Source organism: Pholcus phalangioides, unplaced genomic scaffold (assembly GCF_987345545.1).
Source record: "Pholcus phalangioides strain wild (caught in Gottingen) unplaced genomic scaffold, Ppha-v1.0 ptg000017l_1, whole genome shotgun sequence".
Classification (NCBI taxonomy): domain Eukaryota; kingdom Metazoa; phylum Arthropoda; class Arachnida; order Araneae; family Pholcidae; genus Pholcus; species Pholcus phalangioides.
This window is the reverse complement of record NW_028301610.1, coordinates 26,319,796-26,344,948: the sequence shown is the minus strand read 5'-3', so window position 1 is coordinate 26,344,948 and position 25,153 is coordinate 26,319,796. Positions and strand designations below refer to the sequence as shown.

General features: G+C 38.2%; 2 protein-coding genes across 2 annotated transcripts; both read right to left on the bottom strand.

Annotated features, from left to right (window-relative positions):
- Positions 1-6,057: 6,057 nt before the first annotated feature.
- LOC149072616 (uncharacterized) lies at positions 6,058-16,125 on the bottom strand. The gene is made up of 3 exons (XM_089246678.1): positions 15,971-16,125; positions 15,328-15,769; positions 6,058-7,207 (listed from the first exon to the last, which is right to left on the bottom strand). The coding sequence occupies exons 2-3, from the start codon at positions 15,535-15,537 to the stop codon at positions 7,001-7,003; spliced, it is 417 nt and encodes a 138-aa protein (XP_089102804.1). The 5' UTR covers positions 15,538-15,769; positions 15,971-16,125; the 3' UTR covers positions 6,058-7,000.
- Positions 16,126-22,713: 6,588 nt separating this feature from the next.
- Positions 22,714-24,815, bottom strand: LOC149072615 (uncharacterized). Its single transcript, XM_089246348.1, has one exon. It carries the CDS (start codon positions 24,755-24,757, stop codon positions 22,721-22,723), a length of 2,037 nt encoding a protein of 678 aa, XP_089102474.1. The 5' UTR covers positions 24,758-24,815; the 3' UTR covers positions 22,714-22,720.
- Positions 24,816-25,153: the final 338 nt, after the last annotated feature.

Below are 25,153 nucleotides of genomic sequence, written 5' to 3'. Positions count from 1 at the left end.
TGAGGGGTCGTATACATGGAGAAATTAAGAAATTAACTTTTTATACAGTTCTCGTGTACTCAAAAACCGAATTAGAAATTTGTTGCCCTCTCTTCTGAAACCAACAAAAAACATTCCATGTTTCTAAATGCAATATTCACAAGAGATGTTGGAGTTCGAAAGACGGAGGAAAGTTGGGGATAAATAGCTTTAAATGCGGGAGATGCAGAGCCCGGTGTGAAGATAATTTCGGTGCACCTTATATTCCTGATTTCATATATTTTGTGGGGGAGGAAGATCGGCATCCCGCCCCATGCCCCATGAATTCATGTATTATCACAGAATATTCAAGAATGCTGAAAAATGTCCGCTGAAAAAAATATAGGCGCAACTAAATGTAAATTAACGTGGAAATTAACGAAAATTTTGTGAATCGATGAAAATTCAGTACTGAAGAAAGTTTTAAATTGGTGAGAGAAATTATTTCAAAAGTAATGAAATTAGGGTCTATATATATAATGATCTATGAACTAATGAAAATTTAAAATTGATAAATCAAAAATAAGAAATAATTGAAAGGTATCATTCTAGCACCAATGAACATTCATGATTAATAAAAGAAAAAAAAATCCCAAATCGACGAAAATTCTGAATTAATGAAAAAAAATCTTATAATCAATGAAAATTCAGAATTAATGATAATTCATGAAGGAATTAAGGAATTCATGAAAATTCAGAATTAAGGAATTAAGGAATTCATGAAAATTCAGAATTAAGGAATTAAGGAATTCATGAAAATTCAGAATTAAGGAATTCTGAATTAATGAAAAAAAATCTCATAATCGAGGAATTCTGAATTAATGAAAAAAATCTCATAATCGAGGAATTCTGAATTAATGAAAAAAATCTCATAATCGAGGAAAATTCAGAATTAATGATAATTCATGAAAGAATTAAGGAATTCATGAAAATTCAGAATTAATTAATTCCGAATTAATGAAAAAAAATCTCATAATCGAGGAAAATTCAGAATTAAAGAAAGAAAAATCTCAGAATTGATGAAAATTCAGAATTAAAGAAAGAAAAATCTCAGAATTGATGAAAATTCAGAATTAATGAAAGAAAAATTTCAGAATTGATGAAAATCCAGAATTAATGAAAGAAAAATCTCAGCAAGATGGAAATTCGGAATTAATGAAATGAAAAATCTCAGAATTGATGAAAACTCAGAATTAATGGAAGAAAAATCTCAGAATTGATGAAAATTCAGAATTAATGAAAGAAAAATTTCAGAATTAATGAAAGAAAAATTTTAGAATTAATGAAAGAAAAATTTTAGAATTAATGAAAGAAAAATTTCAGAATTAATGAAGGAAAAATCTCAGAAAGATGAAAATTCAGAATTAATGAAATGAAAAATCTCAGAATTGATGCAAATTCAGAATTAATGAAAGAAAAATTTCAGAATTAATGAAAGAAAAATTTCAGAATTAATGAAAGAAAAATTTCAGAATTAATGAAAGAAAAATTTCAGAATTAATGAAAGAAAAATTTCAGAATTAATGAAGGAAAAATCTCAGAAAGATGAAAATTCAGAATTAATGAAATGAAAAATCTCAGAATTGATGAAAACTCAGAATTAATGGAAGAAAAATCTCAGAATTAATGGAAGAAAAATCTCAGAATGGAAGAAAAATCTCTGAATGGAAGAAAAATCTCATAATCGATGAAAATTCAGAATTAATGATAATTCATGAAGGAATTAAGGAATTCATGAAAATTCAGAATTAAGGAATTAAGGAATTCATGAAAATTCAGAATTAAGGAATTAAGGAATTCATGAAAATTCAGAATTAAGGAATTCTGAATTAATGAAAAAAAATCTCATAATCGATGATAATTCATGAAGGAATTAAGGAATTCATGAAAATTCAGAATTAAGGAATTCTGAATTAATGAAAAATTAATTAGTTATTTAATTAATTTTTTAAAATTAATTTTATCGAATAAGTTAAATTAATCTTTAATCAATCTCAATCAAGAAAATATTTTAATATACCATAACCAGGAAAAATGGCCCTTTAAAGGGTTAACACAAAATGAAAAATTTTGGATTAATGAATATTTAAAACTGAAGAAAATTTTATAAAATAATATTAGAAATAATTCCAGCTCCTATGCAAATTCAGAATTAACGAAATAAATAATTTCAAAATTGATGAAAATCAGAAGCGGATTAAATTCGGTTGAGGCCCCGAGGGTAGAAGAAAATATTGGGCCCCTTAAATTGGAAAAAAGTGTAAAGCTGGGGTTTTTTGGGGTCCTTCTGATGTCGGGGCAAAGGACGCGCACCCCGTCGCCTCCCGTTAAATCCATCTCTGATGAAAATTCAAAATTAATGAAGTAAAAAATGTCTCTCTCTCGGAATTGATGAGAAAAAAATATCAGACATTCATGCATTATTACAGAATATTCAAGAATGCTTGAAAATTTTTTTAATCGATGAAAATTCAGAATAAAGTTTCGAAGAATAAAATCGAAGAAAGTTTTAAATTGGTGAAAGAAATATTATTTCAAAAGTAATGAAATTAGGGCCTAATGATCTATGAACTAATGAAAATTTAAAATTGATGTACCAAAAATAAGAAATAATTGAAAGGTATCATTCTAGCACCAATGAAAATTCATGATTAATCAAAGAAAAAAAATCCCAGAATCGATGAAAATGCAAAATAATGAAAAAAATCTCAGAATTGATGAAAATTCAGAATTAATGGTACTTCATGAAAGAGTTAATGAATTCTACAAAAAATCATAGTTAATGAAAGAAGTAATTCCAGCACCCCTATATGAAAATTCGGAGTTAATGAAAGAAATATATATATTTCCAGAATTGATGAGAATGCAGAACTAATGAGAGAAACAATTCGAGAATTGAACAAAATTCAGAATTATAAAAAAAATAATTTCACAATTTATAAAAATTCAAAATTAACGAATGAAATAATTCAAGAATTGGTAAATGTTTCCATAATTTGCAGCTTCCTTCTAGAATCGGGGCTTCTCTCTGGATCCCTTTGGCTAACAACTAGAAACAAAAAATATATTTAACAACATCTATTTCTGTGATCTCTATTATTTAGGATTGTAAAAAGGTTTATATAATATTTGGGGATTTTTTCAAGTATATTTTCTCACTTCTATTGCCGTGAGTGCGGGGTTCCCCAAAGCGCGGGTCCCTGTGCACACACCGCTGAGGGTGGCCCTCAAAAAAAAGCAATAGTACGGGGGGTCTTCAACCCTTCAGACATTGCGGGCCAAAAACAAATTGCAACAGGCTATATTGTAGTAACCCGATTCACACAGCAGTGGCTTAACGGACAGAGCCAATGGCTCCGAGTCAAACATTGTCTCTATATAATTGCAGAATTCATTTACTCCGAGATTATTTTTTGATTAAATATAAATTCTGAATTTTTCTTCAGGAATTCTGGAATATTTTTTCGTCAAAATATGAATCTTTACGAACTCTGAAAATATTTTTTCGTCAAAATATGAATCTTTACGAACTCTGAAAATATTTTTTTCATCAAATATAAATCTTCATTAATATATTACTTTCAATAGTTCTAGGAGTATTTTTCATTAATTCTGAAAATAGTTTTCATTAATTATGAATTTTCATTAGTTTCAAAACAGTTTTTTCTACCAATTCTAAAGTTATTTTTTTTTCAATAATTATTGAATTGTTTCTCATTGTTTCGGAAACTATTTTTTTATTTCTCTCATAAGCTCCGAAATATTTTCCAAAATAATTTAGAAAATCACTTTTTTCAACAATTCTGAAATATATTTTTTCAGCATTTCTACGAATTTCGTAACTATATAAGCTTTTTCGTCGGTGGGTTTCCGCAAAAAGCTTTGAGTGATACACGTGGCTCGCGGGACATGAATTAAAGACCCCTGCCCGAGCCTAAAGACACAAAGATCGACCAGATATTTTTTTTATTTTACACTATGAACTAATTCACTATAAAACCAAAATAAAAGCACCACTGAGAGTTCTCTCGTGAGGGCCGATAAAAATTCTTGCCTGGGAGACCGGCTGTAGGATGTGTGAGCTAGGGCTATCCTAAGAGCAGGGCGGCTCGAGCTTACCTGCTACCCGGGTGCGAAGCCTCATGAGCCACCGTAGAGGAGACCCTGGCCGGAGGCTGACAGGGCTGCAGTCTTGATGCAGCGCCGTCTTAACGCATGGGCCCACCCGGGCACGGCCCGGGGGCCTCAAGAGCAGTGGGGCCTCACAAAAATGAAATACGGTTGAAATTTTTTAGAATTTGCAAGGTAGGGCCTCAGAAAAACCACTTGGCCCGGGGGCCCATGATGCTCTTAAGACAACTCTGCCTTGATGTAAACCCGTTTTTCTCCCAGAAAAAAGCCGCACACCATTCTTTATCACGGTGTTTGTGACCATACATCCCGCTTTTGAAGTAGATTCTTTTTTTTTTTTTGGTCCACACAGTATTATTTCATCATTCTTAATAATGCCAGACAACTTAATCCTCAAAACAGCACTTATTGGTAAGCCATTCATCACTTGGACTTATCCTTTAAAGATGATGTGTAACGAAGTTGATTTTTGCAGTACATGTATTAAGGAATTTATTTCAAAGGTGTTTCTGTGTGGTGCTCCAAGGACCAGACAAGTGAGAAGCCGAATTTTTCCTTTGCCTTCATTTGACCGTTCTGAAAAAAATACTAGGAGAAGGAACCCAAATGCACACTTGTCCCCTTGTGATAGAGTGCAGGGATGGTTCTTGTGCCATGCGATACATTGCGGCGGCACACGGTGCCACGTTTTACAAAAAAAACGTCTTTTTTCTTAGTAATTGTTGGGTTAAGCTGTGAGGGTAGGGCTGACAGGGATCCAGCCGGGACTATTATCACTTTTCCACACTATAAATTAACTGTAGAAGGGAGCCCCATGGGCGGAGAAACGGGGGGGGGGGCGTGGGGGAACATTGCCCCCCCCCCAGAATCAAAGGTGAAATCGACAGATCTAATGCATATATGTATAGATGAATCGGCATCATCATCATCTTGCCCCCCCCCTAGCAATAATGACCGTGCCCCCCCCAGACTTCCAAGTCTATCTCCGCCTATGGGGAGCCCCCATGAAAAATCTGGTTTGGGGCCCACGAAAGATTCCAGACTAGGAGCCCTGACGCAGGATGTGTGGGCCATGGGGAGAGGGTAAGCGGGAAGCGCAAAAAATAAGTCCTGCACGGATAGAGATTCTGTCTCGAACCACCCCTGGTCGATCGCTTTCTTGTTTGTGGTATCACGGTCCCAGGCCTTGTCTTCCCTCAAGTTTTCTCAACATCTTCGTTGACGAGGTATGGCTCAAAAGCGTGAAATTTTCGGACCAAACTAATGTTTACGCTGCCACTCCTTACAACCTGCCACCCAGGTGCACCGCACCCCTTGCACCTTTGCTTAAGCCACCCTGCCTAAGAGCATTATAGCCGTCCCCCCGGGTGAATGGATTTTTCTGAGGCTTCCTTACCTGGCTAGAAGTGATTGCCTGCACAAATTTGCGAAGGATGCAGTCGAATAGGGCCGCAAGATATTAGAAGCCATGAAACCAGGTTAAAATATTCAATAAGTTATAAGGTAGATCCTTGGGCCTGTAGGCTAGAGAGAGCACTTTTTATTCTCCTTTGTGCGAGCCACGCATATAGATATTTTAGACTGTCGCAAATGCACATACTCACTTAAAGGTTCGTCTTAAGAGCATCATGGGCCCCCCGGGCCAAGTGAGCTTTCTGAGGCCCTACCTGGCTAAAAGTGCTTGCCTACAAATTTACATGCTTACTCTCGAAAATTTCAGTCAGATATAATTTTTATGAGACGCCTCTGCCCATGCATTAAGACGGCACGGCACATTTAACAATATGGACCAGTGGTCAGTTCTAATTAAATGGATTTGTTCTTTATACTTTACCCCCGAATAACTTTGTCAGTGGTTACTATCATGATCATTGAAAGTTTGATTTTCGAATTCGAAGAAAAACAAATGAATAAATGAAATATATTTTATTATTTCTAAAAAAATACCATATTTACACGAGGCTTGTAAAAATATATATATATGCAGGCACATAGTATGCATTTTTCATTCATTCAATTCATCAATTCGAACCTAAAATTTATAAATCTGTAAAAATGAGCAAAATACACTGAATAAGAAACATTTATAATGAAAACTGGGTTAAATAAGATGCCCATCATGTCGCCCATGTAAGTGGACTTTGCTGGTATGCAGACTTTATTTGCAGATAAAGACTGATCAGCTGCGTTTTCTACGTCATTGTAAAAATGTAAGAAAATATATTAACAGATTTTTTTTATAAAAGTTAATTGTATGAGCAGAACTTTCTGGAATTTGATTGAGGGTCCTATAGGTCGATAAGAATTTGGCACTTTGGTGAACAATTCTTTTCTAACAGACTATCATAATGAACGATGAAAGACCAACCTGTGTTGTGAAACAACACATACATAGACATTATACACGACAACACTGGAAATGTTAATACTGGATATGACTGATTTAACGTATAACACCGAGACTCGTATAGATTCAGGACATTAACGCCTTTAGATGCGAATGACCGATCTCACGTCAGAAAAATGATTGAATTTAGTAATGATACTAGAGGGTCCAAGCTCGGCTATCAATAATAAAGATCTGAATAGATCGGCTATGGGCATTTAAAGGGGCTAAATGCCTTCACAGTAACCCTCCGTTATTGAAAGTTCCATTCTCACCACCGATAGAACATAATATCATAAAAATAGCAAGAAGATTAAGTAGGATATATTTTTGGGAAAGGTTTGGCACCAAGAAATTGTCCCATTTCTTTGATATGTCTATTTGCCCTGATGTGATTTTGGACGGGGTTGTTGTTTTCCTCTTTCTCCCACCTGGTAATCATCACACCATCATCATGATCCATCATTACCATCCATTCAAAATGATTCCGGTCGTCCAATGAGGAGCAGGCTGGGTTTTACCAGTGTGATACCTGTTGCCAGACAACCCATAAGCATAGTCGGTATTGTAATCTCCACCCCCAGGAAATTCTGGTACAGGGCTCAAGTGACTGACACCGAGTCCAATGTACCTGCAGGTGACTAGAGCAGCATGGCGGATGCGTTTCCAGCCCTGTAAAAAAAATGAAAGTTTTAAAAATATACAGTCTTATAAATTTCAATTTTCTCTGTAGAATAATTGAAACAAAACCTAAAAATTTTTAAATATTATCGCACAGCTGGATTCGATCTTTCCAATAGCATGATCGGAACTTGCACTTTGTAAAATTAGAAAACTGACGACAACGAGAAGTTCGAAACTTTAACTCTAAAACACAAACTCTATCGTTCTTATGTTTTTTAGTGATTATTTTCCCTGTAATTGCTATTAATGCGTAATCGGAAGATGAATAATTTAAAAACTGATTTCAATAATATGGGAATAGATACTACTTAAATCAAAAAAACGTTTGGTATGTCCATCGACATATATATAAAAACACGCCGAATCGAAAATCGACGTGTTTTATATCCAGTAATTTTCACGAAGTAACACGTGCTATCATTATTTTGCGATCGATTTTGTCCATCCTGTATCCACCATCCACTCACAGAGATCGTCAGCTATAGCGTATTTCTGTTTTCATTTCGATCGTTTGTCCAGATCCGATCTTTCTTAAGATGTTCTATCTTACGCGCCATTGTCGGAGTTGCATCAAATTGCATTCAACAAGCTCTTAGATACTTGGAATACTTTCTTTTTTTTTCTATCTTTTCAATTACTTCGGACCAATTTAGTTCTCTCAATGATATTACTCCATACTTTCACTATATCGAATACAGTTAGAAAAAAATCAATTTGCTCAAGAATTCTAAGAGCTTTGAAGCCATCTTCAAGGCTTGTTGAAGAATAAATTCAGTAGAAGAGAGGGAAAAAAACAGTCGACCATCAGCAGCTGCTTCATTGTTGCCTTTGCGACAGCTGATGGACCAAAAAAAGCAACTCTTCGCCATTTCACCAACTATATAGCTTTAGTTTTCTGTTCTTATTTTTTCTTTCCTCTTTACCTGTTCAACAAGATGACATCTTCCACCCTCACGGTCCCTCAGGGAAACCAACTGGACTTGTTGCACTTGGACAAGTCAACGAAATTCACGTAGAAACATCTGCTTGTTGATAATAACGAAGAAAAAAAAAATCGTTGAATGACTGCGAATAAAAAGAACCAGATAGGCAGATAGACATCTGGTTTTGCAACAACTTCATGTAAATAGTATGTGGTTTGCGTGGTCTTCGATATTTTTTTTCGATTGTCCTACAGTATTTAACGGAATGAATTGTTTGAGATGTGGTTTACATGATGAAAAAGAAAAATATTGAGCAAACAAGATGCAGAATTTTAAACACACAGATACATTTGCTTGTTGATTAAACAAATTAGTGGAATGCTGAATAGAAATGACACAGGAAAATAGGCATAAGGTTAAGTTAATGAAAACAATATACGGTTCTAAAGAAGTTTAATTTTTTTTTTCCAATCGTCGTATGGTATTACATCGAGTGAAATGCCTAGGATTCTACTAAAAATCTTTTTTGAGTAAATAAGACACAGAATGAAAAGAGATAAATTATAATACGTTGTTTAAGACAATCGAAAGTTTGTTGATGGCCACCAAAACAATTTTAGTTGTCCTCATTTCCGTGCACGTTGATCTAACGTTACTTATTAATGGAAATAAAATAGCCAGAAATATGCGTGTGGAACAACTTCTATCTTCTTTTGCATTCTTTTTAATCCTCAAAGTCTTTGCTGTGACGTTAATTAGCTCAGCTTATCTTTAGAACAAACTGTTTGAGGTATTAGATCTACCTCAAAGTTTTCCAATGTTCCGGTTCACGCGGAAGCTTTGATCATTATGAAACTGTTTCGCGTAAACTGAATGAAACATGAATATTTAAAAATGTAGGTATTTTGATTGCACCACCAATGAAAAAAATTAGTTTTTCTTTTGGCTCTGCTGAAATCTCAGAAATGCTCTTACGAAACCCCAGCAGCAAATGACTCATCTGCCATAAACGCGGGCTACTTTGACCCATTTTCTTAAACGTTCAAATTCACTTTCCAATAATCTAAATATTATTACTATTTTTAAGTTCTCTGATAACCTTTTTCCTTCTTAAATTGGTGCGACAAAAGTGATCAATGATCAGTGAGCTATCTTAAATTATGTATAAAAGCCCATTACAAAAACATTTTGGGTGAATGTTACCCTTGCATGTTCCTAACTTTAGTCCATTTAATTTTTTTCTATCTTAAAGCATTAAATGGGGAGCTAGGGTATTTCTTGAACCTGGACTCCTAATGAAACTTCAACTTTTGAAGGAAAACTTGTAATTCTCAAATTGTATTGACCATAAAAACAGTTATATTTGCATGTTCTTTTTTTTTTTTTTTATTGAAATTTTCACTTCCGTGTTTTTATCGTACAATTTATGTAGTATAAATTGTCTACATTGTATTTCCTTCTTTTGGCTTTGCAGTATTTTCTTCTTCTGCTTTTTCTGAAACTTCTGCACCGAAAACCTTGAGAAGACCTGGTGTGCTAGAAAATGCATCCATAAGTTGTTTTTGATGGTGCTTCGGGGTATTTTAAAATGTTTTGCAGCTTGCCTTCGGGTTATCTTAATCAGATTTAACAGCATCTAAACAGTTTTGAAAATGGTCATTGCTGTAGTAATTTACTAATCATATTTATTCCCCATCTTTCCAGTCGAGAAACAGACTTGAAATAGAAAAGACATTAAAAAAAACCCACAAAAAAGGGGAGGGCCGAACCTCCTTGCTCCTCCCCCTCCCCTCTTTCTACGGCCTTGAGGCAACGTGTATTTATGTTTTTAAGTGTATTCCCAAACAAATTACTAAGGGTTGGAAAAAATACGACCTACTTTGGTCAGGGCAGTCTCAAGAGATCTCTTAGCCCCCCCCCCCCTCCTATAGGCCCTCGAGCCAAGTGATTTTTATCAGAGACCTCCCATCTCCAGTTAACATAAATTATTCTCGAAAATTAATACAGATTTGGTGGTTATGAGGCCACTTTTTGCACTTGAGGCTCTCGGGCCGTGCCCGAGTGGGCCCATGCGTTAAGACAGCACTGACTTAGGCCCGTCAAAATGCTGGGCCAAAGTAGCAATTTTTTTCATTGATGCAACATTGAAGCAACATTTCCAATTGATGTTTTCGGAAAGAATGAAAAATTAAACGTGTGTTTCTAATTAGGCAGTTACTATCTCGAAAAAGCTGGATTACAATCTATAAAGTTGCAATTTTTGAGAGGTTTAAAAACCACGTGCAATCACAGCATAAATACCCACCCCTGCTGCTGCCTAGTAGGCAATTTGAGAACTAGCCAATGCACTCAGTTACCTAGCCTAATACAGCTACCTAGCAGAAACTAGTTCCGAAAATGACAGTATGAAAACTTGATATCAAACCCGCCACCGAACGTGAAAGTTTGGATTTCAGGATGAAGTAGTAGTAAACGTAGTGTTATCACGACGACACATCTATTCTTTAAATTTAAAACATTTTCGCCAAACATCCCCAAAGTCAATCTAATACAATGATATACTGTTAGCTACGACTACTAAAATATAGGGGCACAAGTAGCCTAGGTACTCGCATACTGTACAAAGGGTGTTCAGGGGGGTGTAACGAGTCTACTTACTTGGTCCTTGTCAGAATATTTCCTAACGTAGTTGTGCAATATTTATTGGCGCGAAAATTCCTGCAAAGGACATTGCTACTACTTCTACTACTCAACCGTACACGTACCTCGTACACATTCCTCTGCGGAATTTCTAACGAATCGGAATGCATGTTCTGTGTGTGTGTGTGTGTGTGTGAAACCTTGCGTATTTTTGTTGTCGGAGTTGTGCTTGTTTCGTGGTTCTTGCTTTCGAGCTATTGCTACGGCAGGATGTTCCCACAACGAGTGGTTAGCGCACCAATATCTAGGCGAGAGATATGAAAGAAAAAAAAATTGTCGGTCCTAATAAACTGTAGACCACGGTCTAATTAATCTTCGTATGCAGAAAATGACCACAAAATTATCTACGGTTATCAAAATATTTCCGTTCGTAACTCGAAAATTTCGTAAGTTTGAGAGTGTCTGTATAACATTTCACGTGCATATTGATGTGGTGACCTTCAATCCCTCGTGTGAACTCCACAAGGTGTGTGTCAACCTAGATATCTCAAAAGATCATCTAATCATTCATATTTTCACACCAGCGGGAGTCCCAATTATCATCATCTCCGAGATGTATATACACCTATATGTATATTCTTACAGACCACACACTGACAACTAGTATTAGCAATGTCAACTTGAATAATGGCCGATCTTGATAAGTATATTATAATCTCGGACTTGTTTGTACCACCAGGCGATGATAATACGTCGAGTCTTATCAACTGGGAACCGTGAAGAGCATAACAACGTGTATATTATATTTTCATTCGACCTGATAACACTGACATTCTAAATTCATTATTTATTTGAGTGTGCGAACAAACAAAAATAATTTTTCTTTGCATGTTTTAAAAGTATTTCGTCCTCGAAATGAAAAAGAAAATCCAAACAGCCTTTAGTACGCAATCATGGCGGGCATTATTTTGATCGCGCTCAACCAAATATGCAAGATCGCAGACGATAAGCCCGATGCTCTTCTCTTAACTTTCGAATTTGAGATTTTTAATGCGAGATAAAAAGAGGGTGATAAGTTCAATGGACGCAGAGATAGATACATTCCAGAATCAATGAAACAGACTATAGATATAAAAGAGGAACGTTCTGTAAAGAAACAATCTACGAATGTTATCAAGGAAAAGAAAATGACGTTCAACGGGATAATTACCGACTGCACCAGCATTCGGTTGTTTACATCCTCGACATATCTCTTCAGACACTTCTAATAACACCCGGGCAGAATCCAACGCATTGAAATTTCGTTCAGTCCAGCATTGCTGGAGCTAACAGGGTGGCCATGTGTCGTTTTGCCAATATTGCCTTTAAGACGAGCCCTTGGGGCTCGTGTGCACTTCCCGGGGGCTCTAGGAAAATAAAATAAGTCAGTAAATTTCATAAATACAGTAAAACTCGATTATATAACGGCATTGAAGATTCGGTGAAATTTTGTCGTTGTAACCGAGGTGGATTTACAACCAAGGTCGATGTTTTCAAGACCTTTCAAGTATGGAAAACATAATAAGATGCAATAAGTAGTGTGTATGAAGTATTTTTTTTTCATTGTGACTATATTTGATCGGGAAAAATACGGGAAATCGAGATCATAAATACGGGACATCGTTAATTCTTGCTGAAACGTTGCCAATTGTCAAACAAATTGCCAATTCCTTAAAAATAACCATTGGCGAGAAAAAAAGGTTGAACACGGCCAAGGCCGTCTTATGGCATCACGGGCAAATGGCAAAGTGATTTTTCTGGAGACTTGGCTAGAGAGAGAGAGAGAGAGAGAGAGAGAGATATATACCCCTGCTACCCAATTTCATACTCACTGACAAAAATTTGACCAGCTCTCACTTTCATGAGGCCCTTTCCGCAATTGAGCCTCCGTGCCTGGGTGAGCCCATGTGTTAAGACGGAATTGAACATGGCAAATATGTGAGATTAATATTGCCTTTTTTCAAAAATCCACCTCAAGGGTGAATAACCTGAGTCATTGTCCCGAAAGCAAGTTTGGGGTTTGGGACACCGGTTAGCCATCGATATGTTTGCACCGTCTTTTCGAAAAGCAAAGGCCTCACAACTATACATCAGCAGTGACCCAAAGGGACATCAGTGTTCACATTCAATCAAAACCAATATGTTTGGGTTTCATGATGTAAAAATTAATTAGACCATGACCAATAGTTTTAAGCCGCTTCCAATCGGCTATGCTCCTATGACCGCATTATGATCTGAGCACTGACCTATTGAACCGGAGGTTCGCGTAGTCTAATAACCACTCTGCTTCAAGGAGGAGATTTTAGAATCATTACATTGAACAACTTGATCCCTTTTAGCGGGCTTCTTTGCACCCCGCCTGGTTATTGTCAACCTCATGCCATAAGACAGTGGTTCTCAAACTTTTGTCACCAGCGCCTCTCTTGCCCAATTTATGGCTCATCTGTGGCTCCCCAGAATAGTTCGACAGATATTTCCCATATGAAAGAACCATTTCAAAGCATAAACAGGCACACAAATCAGTATCTCCAGCTCGTCGCGACTCCTCTGACAAAGGTAGGCGATGCCCCTTCGAGCCGCGACGAACACTTTGAGAAACACTGCCATAAGGCGATAAGAGCAAAGCATGTACTGTATACTTGACAAAACGGTAGACACTGTCTTCTTTCGGACGACTATATGAGTGATTCATTGAGTGGATCTATTCAATGAATTTCCCGAGAATTAAAAAAAAAAGAGCAAGGAAGGAAGAGAATAAGAAAAAGAGCCAGAAATTGAGGAAAAAATTGGGGAGGGGATTAAAAAGGGGAGGATGCTCCCCCCCAGAACCAAAAATAATAAGGAAACTATTGGTTCTGTCCTGTGAAATATGAGATTGTAGTCCGGGTCGCCATTTATCCTAAATGTATGTTTACCATACTACCTGACTCGCACTAAATCACCCCCTCCCCAACACGTCATCCTTAATTCACGCCTGTATCAAATACATGAAAATATACAGTATACCTTAAAAAAAGGGGGGGGGGGCTTTAAAGGGCGTTGGATGACTTTGTGAGGTTATATAAATCTTGCAGAGACAAGGCGTACTTCGAATCCTGCCATCTTAGACACCCTGTTGCAAGCATGGTCGCAACTAGAGGGGGGGGGGGGTGTTGCAGGCAGAACTGGTGCCCCGGGCGCTAGACTAGCGGGAGGACCAAATTTCATTTTTTAACCTCTCCTTCAACATCATGAGGGGGCGCCAAAATGCGTGCTTGCCCCGGCTGACCAAGCATCTAGTTGCGGCCCTGGTTGCAAGGAATTCCATTCATCAATGAGCACTTGACAAGTAGCTACATATATTTTTGAAGTAGCAAGTAGGTTATAGAACATTCGGATGCATTATGTTAATTTTACAACATTCTGTGTGAGCTCAATATCTTTCTATAACACCAAATATACAGGGTGTTCTGTAAGTCCTAATTCGGCCTTTATCTCACCAACCATTCGTTGCAGAGGTATGGTTTTCATTTCAAAAATGCTCAAAATGTGTTTTTTTGAGAGTGAAAATACAGTGTGTAACAAAATAAAAAATATATAAATTTTTATACGGTCCCCCTGTTCTCTAACTTTCAATTAGAAAGCTGTTGCCCCAATTTTTGTAAGCCCAGCCAAAAAAAAAAAATCCCATACATTTAACTGCAATATTTGCCGAGATATTTGAATTCAAAAATTGGGAAAGAACAGTGTAAACTAACGGACAATGCTCGTTTCTCTCATGCTGTTCTTTTCGAACTTTTCTCCGATCTAGGATGTGGGTACCATGCTTGAGACCCCCAGGCAGTGCTTGGGTGTGTTCATGCGTTAAGACGGCACAAGCCATGGAGTAATCGGCAATTCGAATCACTTAATTTTGTGGTTTCATGAAGAGTTTTTTTACCATATATAGCAAATAGATAGATACTGTATACCCCAAAGATTCTGAACGCTCACCGATTCGTTATTGTTCTTGGAAACAAAATAAGGTCATTTTTTTCATCAAAACACAGGAAAGAAAATATTACACACATTACCGTGAGAGAGAGAGAAATGGCCTTGATTCGAAGTTTACGGTTTGACGATTTCTTACGAACAATCGAAGGTCAAACGCTCTTTACTCTTTGGATTCTTAATCCATCATTTGCAGAGAATTTCTTGATTCAAAGGACTTCACAGAAATTTGAGAAATTCCAACAAACCAATAGGCTATCTGGATATTATGCCAAAGTGAAATTGGGAACAAAAAGCGTCGTTCTCTCCACCGGGAATCGAACCCAAGACCTTGGAAGATCATCATCCAATCCAACAAACCGTTTGATACCTTAGATATCGAATATCCAAACATGATATAGTTTTGAAAACTACAGCTAATATCCAAGATTAATGAAATTTAATGAAATTTTTTTTTTTTTGAGAACAAGTTATCAAATTACTTTAAAACAAACGAAACAGTTGGTACGATTAAGTAAAGTTTAGTAAGATCCTTACCTTCCTCTTCTTCTTCTTCTTCTTCTCCTTGTCGGCGGATTCATCGCTGAAAGGCTTGGATTCCTTGGGCATTTGCTGTTTCTCTTTGGCAGAACCATCATTCATCCCTACATCAGATTCATCCTCATCCTCGACGTCGAATCTGTCATACGAAAGTGGCGAAGCTCCTGTCACTTTCTGCCAAAGAGTCTTCATTCGTTTGGTGGTCATGACAGCAATAGCAAAAAGATCGAACTTGGATTTCCTTTAGGTTTATCTCGATTACTTTCTTTCAGTCTCTAACCACTTTTTGAGAAAAGTTAGTTTCGCTTGGCTGCTGGTTGTAACCATCAAAGTCGTTTCTAATCTCGACGTCGTGACATCTCAATACGGATGATACTTGTTCGGATGATCTCAGTCACAAACGACCATTAATGTTCAGCGAAAGGATCTCGTTTCCTTCCTGTACGGAAAAAGAAATAATAATCTATGTTAAAATAAATGATAATACTGCTTCCTGTCTTCAAATTACCAACCTTCGATGTAGCTGTATTTATATTCTTTGGAAGCAAACCTAGAATTCAACACGTGGATTTATGATATAAACGAACAAAGACCATTGTCACGCGCGATTTCAACGGAGTTGACGAAAAAGCGCTCTTACCTAACGACTGATTGGTCATCTGGAGATTCTCGTTCAATCGAAGCTATGTGTGAGATCGTCTTTTCGAGTCGAATTCGTTTTTCGGTTGTTTTATGTAGACAGCGGAGAAAGTAAACGCGTGTACACTTCACTCCTCTGCTCCTAGCAAAGTGAATGACGTTGCACGCGCATTGATACAGATAAAGGACAGCTCTAATAAAGTAGGGAGCATGGATAAAGATATCGCGGCTGGCAAAATGAGTTTTTTATTTACAACGAGATTCCGCTACAGAGGAAAAAATTGTAGACCAATAAAAAGAAAAAGTGGGGAAAAAATTTTTCCAGACTTTTTTCTGAGAATTATTGTTATTTATTAATGCAGTAAAAGTTCGTTATAACGGGGAACTCACAATCAAGGGGAAAATTTTCGTTATAACGAACTTCTAGTTATAAGTTAATTGCATTTTTTCCCCTCTGTCAGGTTATAAATTGTAGAAAAATCTTGTTATTTCTGCATTATAATCGTCTTTTTCATAGATCATTTCGTTCTAATAATAGCGAATGAATAGGATCACGAAAAGAGGAAATTTAGTTTTGGTGTCACAGCAGTTAATTCTCTAAAGCCGGGACATACTTTAAAAGTTTTACAAATGTTTATTTATAAAGCTTGAAAAATGCAACCAATAAGCGCATCGATTACATTCGATGTAAATCTATACGCTTATTAGTTGCATTTGTCAAGTTTTATAAAAGAAATTTTATTAAACTTTTATACTGTAATCCCGGCCTAAGACGTTTTTAAATAGAATTCCGTGTTCTCAAAGTAATTTGGCAGTCTGGCCGAACACAATTGAACTTTTCAATTATAATATCACTTCTCCAGTCCACGGCTATATGGACTCGTTTACATTTTTCTGCTTATCGGAAAGTTGTTTGGAAATGACTTTAAATGGCAAGTGTTATAGTGTAATGCCAGCCTTAGTCCATCATTTGTTAAAAGTACCTCAGAGAAATGTTTATAAGGAGCACGTGAGATGATAAGTGATAGTAATCCCTCTTTTTAGTTAAAAAAATTGACCTTTTTGGTAATTTTGTTGCCGTAATAATGAAAACTTCTTAACTTCCAAGTTGCTATAACCGAATGTTTTTGTATCTTCAACATCAGCTATTTGACAACGACTCGGAAATCACTCATTATAGCAAGACTCTCGTTATAATCCGTACTCGTTATAGCGGACTTTTACTGGAGTATTATTTCACTGTGCATATATAATAAAAGAATGTAGAAAATACTTTCCAGAGACTTCTCAGTGATTGTAATTGCTTCAGTGGCTATAGACTGGAGTTATGGTCTGTCAAAAACGACTGAAAAAAAAACATTATTTATTCGTGTTTAGGAAAAAAAAAATTGTATTTATATTTTTTACATGCGTAGGGTACATGAGGACCGTAGCCAGAACTTTCTTTCGGAGGAGACAACTGGTTTTTCGGGATGGGGGGGGGGGGGATAGAAAAATAGAATTAACTATGTTATTTCAAAAATTTTAGCAATGCTCTCACATTTTGGGGGGGGGGGTCTCCTCAGCCTGGAAGTCCGGTCTTCAGGCTGGATCGAAAGAGACGATTACTTTAGTAAGTCCATAGGAACGTCCAGTATTTTACGAGACAGACCAATTTTTCCGCCGCTGTGTGTTCATACTGATGGATTAGTATCGCAAGGAACCGAGTTCGAACCCCCACTGGCGGCACAGTTGTGGTCAGCTGAAGTTGGTTTTCTGTGGTTCCCAACTTCGAGCGCGAATGAGAGCTGATCTCTTCTCATTGAAAAGACTCGCCTCACTACAACGTACAAATGTTCAACACTTCACTCCCAATTTTAAATACAGATGGCAGCACCAGCATCATACAACACTAACTACGCACTCAGACGGTTAAGCACACACACTTCCGGCTCAACTCACTCGGTAGTAAATTGCCGTGGCGGTAGACCGGAGTTGTAACGCCAAGGTCGTTATCTCATTATTATATATCTGTGATATTACGATGGTGGTGGTTGCGCTCAATTCAAAGAAAAACCAATTTATCCAGCTTTTTTGGGATGGTCGATCATCCCTCTTCGTCATCCCCCTCCCCACCTATGTAGCCACACCAGCCGGTGTATTTAAAATGACTACAAATCGCTACATGGCAACAATGACGACAATCACTACAAATTTCCAAAAGCAAATAACAACGTTACAACGGGTAAGCCATAGCCACACCCATTTCAAGACTGGCCCAATACGTTCCATGGGAGTAGGTAGTAGTGTGACCGTTCCACCGTTGGCAATGATCGCAAATGCTGGAGGCTGGAAAGTATTGGAAGTCTGGTCGAGCACTTTCTAGTTTCCAACCCAAGTCAAAGGAGACCCGCCTTAATTCCCCTTCTTCCAATCCGTATGGCCGCACATTGGCCGAAGAACTCCAACAGAGTCACAACAAAAAGAGTGTTCTAGAAAAACCGGTTCTGTTGTTCTTGGCAAATATTCGCCAATTAATATTGGGCCAAGCTGACCAGTGTGTAGCCAGCCTATGCCGCTGCCGCTTCTTTGCATCAGGGGAAGGCAAATATTTGCGAATGACTATTGGGCCAGCCTTGACACGAGTGTGGCGACATTCGCCGGTGAGAAACCAGTAAACTTTGAACTGTACTGAATTAGCTGAAAATTTGGCAGATAGTACCGGCCTACCGTACTCTGAAAGAACAATTTTCAAGTGATTCTAGTTATTGTATACGCTACTACCATTTGCCGCAGCCAAATATCGTATTCGCATAACGAAATTCGTGGCCATTGGCATAAGCCCCAAGCCCTTTCTCTTGAGAAAATCCTACATAAGCTGTGTGCCTGTGCTAATGTCCCGACATGATGACCATAGCACAATACAGTATATTACATATGTAACGTTCCAGTTACGCAATAGTTCATGGATTTTGGTGGTATACCTAAACTTTAGAGTGACTCCAAGACCATAGCGAGGGAGGGAGGCATAGGGTGTCCGCCCCCCGAAAGATTAGAAAATGGCGATATAAATGGAGTAACATGCATAAGTCTAATGTTTTATCACTTTGGTACCCCACTCCCCACGCAATGTCGGTCGTCTCACTCTGAACTAAATTTTTGGTTACGGCCCTGAGTGACTCCACAGGAAGTGAACAACTGCCATGTATCTCACCAGGCACGAGTGATCTCCCGTGATTTCACTTATAGGCAGAATGTGTAACTAATTTGGAAATTTGATCCGGTCCAAAATTTACCGGTTCGGCAATAAAAATGAACAATAGCACATTTCTATCTCAACGTTTTTTCGTTATTCACCTTCAAACTTGTGCAGTCATTTTCTACACAACGTGTATACAGGGCGTCCTGTAAGTCCTAATTTAGCCTTTATCTCATCAACCGTTCGTCATACAGGTGTAGTTGCAATTTAAAAAATGCTCAAAATGTGTTTAAAAATCACCCTGTACCAGTTTTGAGAGTGGAAATACAGTGTGTCACAAAATAAAAATTCTAAATTTTTATATGGACACCCTGTTGTAAAAAAACCTATAGTCCGTTTCAGGTTAACTTTGCAGTGAGGAGGAAGCTACGACGGAACCTCATCACTCGTTGCTATGGCAACAAAAGCCTCTTAACCAATGTATCGATGCGCGGCCTCGGTAAGGTATGGACGATTTCTAGGATATCGCGCCAAAATGTCGTTGTGGTTGCGATAGATTTTTGGATAATTTTAACTAATATTTTTTTCTAATTTAAAAATTTCAAACGAAGAAACATCTGTTCAAAACGATATTTTTTCATTATTTTTTTCAAAATCATTAAAAAAATTGAAATATTCCGTGTAAATGATCACACACACACACACATCATAAAACTCCGATTTATGGGAACTTTATTTTGCGGCGAAGGAGTACACTTTCTACCTTTCTCTCCACTGCAAAGTTAAATTGAAACGGACTATAAGTAGAGAGAGAAAGAGAGAGAGAAAAAGTTGTTGCCATGTTTCTTCTGAAGATAACGAAGGAAATTTAAGTTTTTAAGTGCAATATTCACTGAGATATTTGAATTCCAAAATCGGAGAAAAGTTGGAAAAGAACAGCATAAATAAGGGGAAAAAAGCATTGCCTGTTAGTTTATGCTGTTCTTTCTGACCTTCACTCCGATTTTTAAGTTAGAACATTTCTGTGAATATTGCAATTAGAAACGTGCAATGCTTTGTTGTTGGTCTCAGAAGAGGCGGGACAACAACTTTCTTTCTCTAATTGATTTTTTTAAGACAGGGTGTCCATATAAAAATTTAGATTTCTTATTTTTTGACACACTGTATTTTCACTCTCAAAACTAGTATACAGTGATTTCTGAACACGTACTGAGCATTTTCTAAATTGGAACTATACCTCTACGACGAACGGTTGATGGGATAAACGTCGAATTAGGACTTACGGGACACCCTGTATGTCATTTTTTACATGCCAGACTGTCAAAATTAATTATCATTTCAAAAATTAATAAATCATGGAATAATGAACGTACAGCAATAGAAAAAATCACACAAAAACTAGTATTTCTTGCTCATTAGCTCTTGAATTCAAGGGAGAATTAATAAATCCTTTCGGAATGAAAAATCTTCAATAAAGACACAAGCTTAATGAATGCTCTGAAATCATTACAATGTGATCGCCACTTAAATCTTTCGTATGTCCCGTTATATCCGTAAAAAAATCAGATCTCAGATCTTTTTACGGCTACTTTTTCATTTTTAATAGGAAAACAAATCTCCAAGGCAGAGACAGACCAAAGCTACATTAAGATTAACTATGAAGCAGCTTTGGCAGAGACTCTCAAACATTTCCCGCTCTTAGCACCTATCGGAATGCAGTCACAACTTTTGAGATACGTATCTCAGATCTAGACTCTAGAGCAGTGATTCCCAAAGTGGGAAATGTTGCCCCCTGGGGGCGATAGAAGCTACGGGTATAGCATAGGATCCTATGGGTTTGCTTGAGTTGGGGGGGGGGGCGATGAGAGAGAGAGAAATTTTTTTAAAGAAAGGGGGCGATGGAACAGAAAGTTTGGGAAACTATGATCTCTAGAGCAATGTTTGCCAAAGTGGCAATATCGCCCCCTGGAGGCGATGGAATGGTGCGGGGGGTGGTGGTAGAAGCTGTATATTTAGTATAGAAAGAATCTTACGGCTTGACTTGAGTTGGGGGAAGGGGGGGGGGGTGATGAAAGACCAAAAAATTGAAGATGGGGTGATGGAACAAAAAGTTTTAGAAACTATGCTCTACGAAACTATGCTCTACGACATGCTCTACGAAACTGCTCTACGACATGCTCTACGAAACTGCTCTACGACATGCTCTACGAAACTATGCTCTACAAAACTATGATCTACGACATGCTCTACGAAACTATGATCTACGACATGCTCTACGAAACTATGATCTACGACATGCTCTACGAAACTATGCTCTACGACAGTGGTTCTCAACCTGGGGCCATATGGCCCCCTTGCGGTCCTGGGATATTCTAGGGGGGCCACGGGAGAAAATCAGTAGAAAGGTGATCCACGACAGGTGGTGAAGGGAGTCATAGAGAGCTGTGAAGAGAAAAGCTTTAAATGTAAAACATGGTTGAAAAATGTTACTACTTTCAGAATTCATCAGATCCGTCCATAGAACCAGGGGCATCTTAACCCTTGGGTCTATTTGGGCATGACCAGGGTCTTCATGTCTATAATGGAGGGAGAGGGACTGCACTTTATGGGATTTGGTACTATATGATTTTCATATGCAAGAACAGCTTACATGGGAAAATCATAGTACCAAATCTAGTACCAGCATAGTATGGAGGGCCGCCAGAGCAACGGTTGATGTGTTGGGAGGGTCTATTTATTGTGCATGTTTGTTGGATCGTCCCGTATTTTACACAGACTCATTTTTACCATATAATTTGACTGATGGGAGAGATGATAATCCATCATTTGAATCCGTGAGTAACGATCCTCCCCCTTCGTGGTCGAGTAACTGAACACGTACTCATTGATGAGTCGTCTTTCAAAACAATAATCATATTTATTTTGATTAAGGAGGATAGAGAAAAGTGCTACACAACGAGCACATCACACCTTACAACACCACACTAATCATAATCATAATAAAAAAAAAGACCCCAGGGGGAGCGTTTCTCTTTTCTTCTCTCTGTGGCTCCCGCGCTATATTTTTCAGGGTAGTTTTTCCCTCTTTTGCTTCTTCGTTTAGCAGCTTCCCTGACGATTCGTCCCGGAACCTTACTCGTCCCCCCTTGGGAGCTCATTGTCTATCTTTTTTTTCAAGACAACTGAGCTTACCACATTTAGGAAAAGAAATGAACAAAGAAAAACATGTTCAAGCACACATACAAAAAAAAAAATCACAAAATCAACAATTACCATCGTGGGATCAATGAAAATACCATACTGAATACACATTAGTAATACATATGCACTGAAATGCATTCACATTTACAAACATTTTCCGTGTACTTTCCTAATATATACATTCCCCGACTGCTGAACACGTCTAAAAATTCTTTCGGTTTCGAATAATTGCTGTTGCTGTGAACTTCCAGCTTATTAGATAACATATAATAATACACCACGTAATGGGGTTCTGAATGTCCTGGACTGATTTCATTTTTATGTGAACAGGAGCGTAGTCCACGTCTCCGAATTCTACGTCCTGATCAAATATCAGTCCCACGTGTTGTACTCTGGCAATGTATGGCCTCTGCTTGACTTGGGTTCTAAGAGTCCAATATAGTCAACGCTCCAGACCTCGAATGGGTTTTCGGGTCTCACGATTGGTTGGATGGGTAGGCGATATCTATACGTGACGGTGCGTCTGACTTGGCATTCTCGACGACTCCTACGAAACTTCTGAACATCCTTTTTCATGGTGGGCCAGTAGGACGAATACTTCATGCGTTGTTTCGTTTTGCGCTCCCCTAGATGTCCTGCCAAAGGTATTTCATGGGCCGTCCGAAGCATTTCCATTCGTTTGCAGGTGGGAACGACAACCTGTACGATATTTTCGCCGTTTACGTTCTCGGAGTGAGTGAGAACACCATTCCTTACGCCATAAGATCTTTGCCCCAGAGGTACTAAGTCCCAGCCCTTCTCGAGATCGCCATCTCCAATTAGCAAACCGATAAAGTCTTTGTCTCCTTTATCGGGGACTTGTGATGCATCAGGGATGCAGTTCCCTCCTTCCACGTTCGAATCCAGGAGTTGTACGACCGACATCGTTGAGTCTCCGGTATGCCGAATGGACCCAGTGAGCTGCACACTTTCCGACAGCGCCTCGTACGCAGTTGAGCATATTAACATGTCGTTAACAAGTTTCTTCGACACGGCACAAGTTACAGGAATGTCGCTGTGCATACCATCATCGATTCTCATCGGGATAACTTTCAGTGCCGCTACCTCAGTTTCCCCGAACGCAGATATTATTCGTATAGTACCTTCTCCGTCGCAGTTCGAAGGCACCAAATCCTCTCTCAGAACTGATATCTGAGCTCCATTATCAATAATCGCTTTAAATTTTTTCGTTCCGCATTTGATGGGTGCAATTTTAAGTTCATCGATTTTCCCCGTGACCTTCGCAGAAGACACAGGAACCGAAACCTTCACCGTCAAAATATTCGAGGCTTCACTTGGTTCCACCGTCGTTAATTGACTCTGTGCACTCACAACGGCATGCCCTTTCGCGTTATTGTTGCAAGCCCTCGATATGTGCCCAACCGAGCCACAAGAATAGCAAGTTGGCTTCACAAAGGTTCTACGTGTTTCGGTTTTGAGTCCTGGCCTGGAATTCGGTGCTTTAGGAGGAAAACTTCTACTGTTACCATATTTGCCTGCTTCATCTTTCACGTTATCATTGCCCGAGACCACCTTCTTGAAGTTTGACCGCACACTTTCGTATTGATCCAGCTTGTCAGCTAGGATAGACGGAGATATGAAAGAGGCCCATTCGTCCACGAAATGGTCACGTATATCGCCGGGAACTCGTCGTTTCAGTTGGTCAGTAATGACAAGGCTCTTCAGTGTCTCGAAGTCACCAACGTCCAGACCCCGGATCCACTCTTCGAAGAAATTCGATATTTCGAAGACAAATTCTCGCCATGATTTCGCCGGGTTGCGTTGATGTTTGGTGAATTTTTGCCGGAAATGTTCCGCACTTAATTTGAATTTCCTAAGGAGGATCTCCTTAATGTACTCATAATCATCAAACTTCTCTTCCGATTCTCGGGCGATTAATTGGGTTATATCTGACGGCAATAAGGTCAGCAAAGCTGACACCCAGTTTCTTTTGTCCACCCCGATTCTATTCGCCTGGCGTTCAAATATTATGAGAAATAAGGCGATGTCATCCTCCTTGGCGTCAAATTTTGGAACAAGCCTCGTCAGTTCCATACTGAATGAGGTTGAATTCTGTCGTCCATTTGTGGACGCGTTCGTCCTTTCCATCTCCAGGCGGAGTTTTTCCATTCGAAAGAGGTGTTCTCGTTCTTCACGCATCCTCCCTTCAGCTAGGTCACGCTCTTCTCGTGCTTCCCTGTCTCCCTTGATGACAGCTAACTGCTCTCGGATGAACTCCTCGTCATAGCCGTCACATTTGAGGATGCTATTCCTCAAGTCCAATATGTTCGATCCGTCCTTGACCACCAGACCCAACTCCTCTGCCAAAACCACCAAATCACCCCTCCTTGCACGCCCGAGATATGCCATGTTGCTTGGTATATCGTTTTTTGGTTTTTTTTTCGCTTATAAATGTTCACACTTAGTCTACGTGTATACGTCCACCGTCATATGTTAATGACTAATCATTCGCAAAAAAAATATACATATACATATATAGATAGATATATGCTCGATAATACTGACGTATTTCAAACAAACCCAAAAAAAAAAATAACATAAAATCGTACATTCAAAGATAATTGTAAAAAAAAAATTAGTATGTGCGATAATACTGCTGTTCAAAAAAAAAAAAAAATCACATTCTCAATAATAAACTGACGTTTCAAAAAAATATATAATTTTCTGAGCGAATAATACTGACGTATCTTTCCCAAAAAAAAAAAATCAGTACTCGCGTAATTACCGCCGTTTCAACACACAACA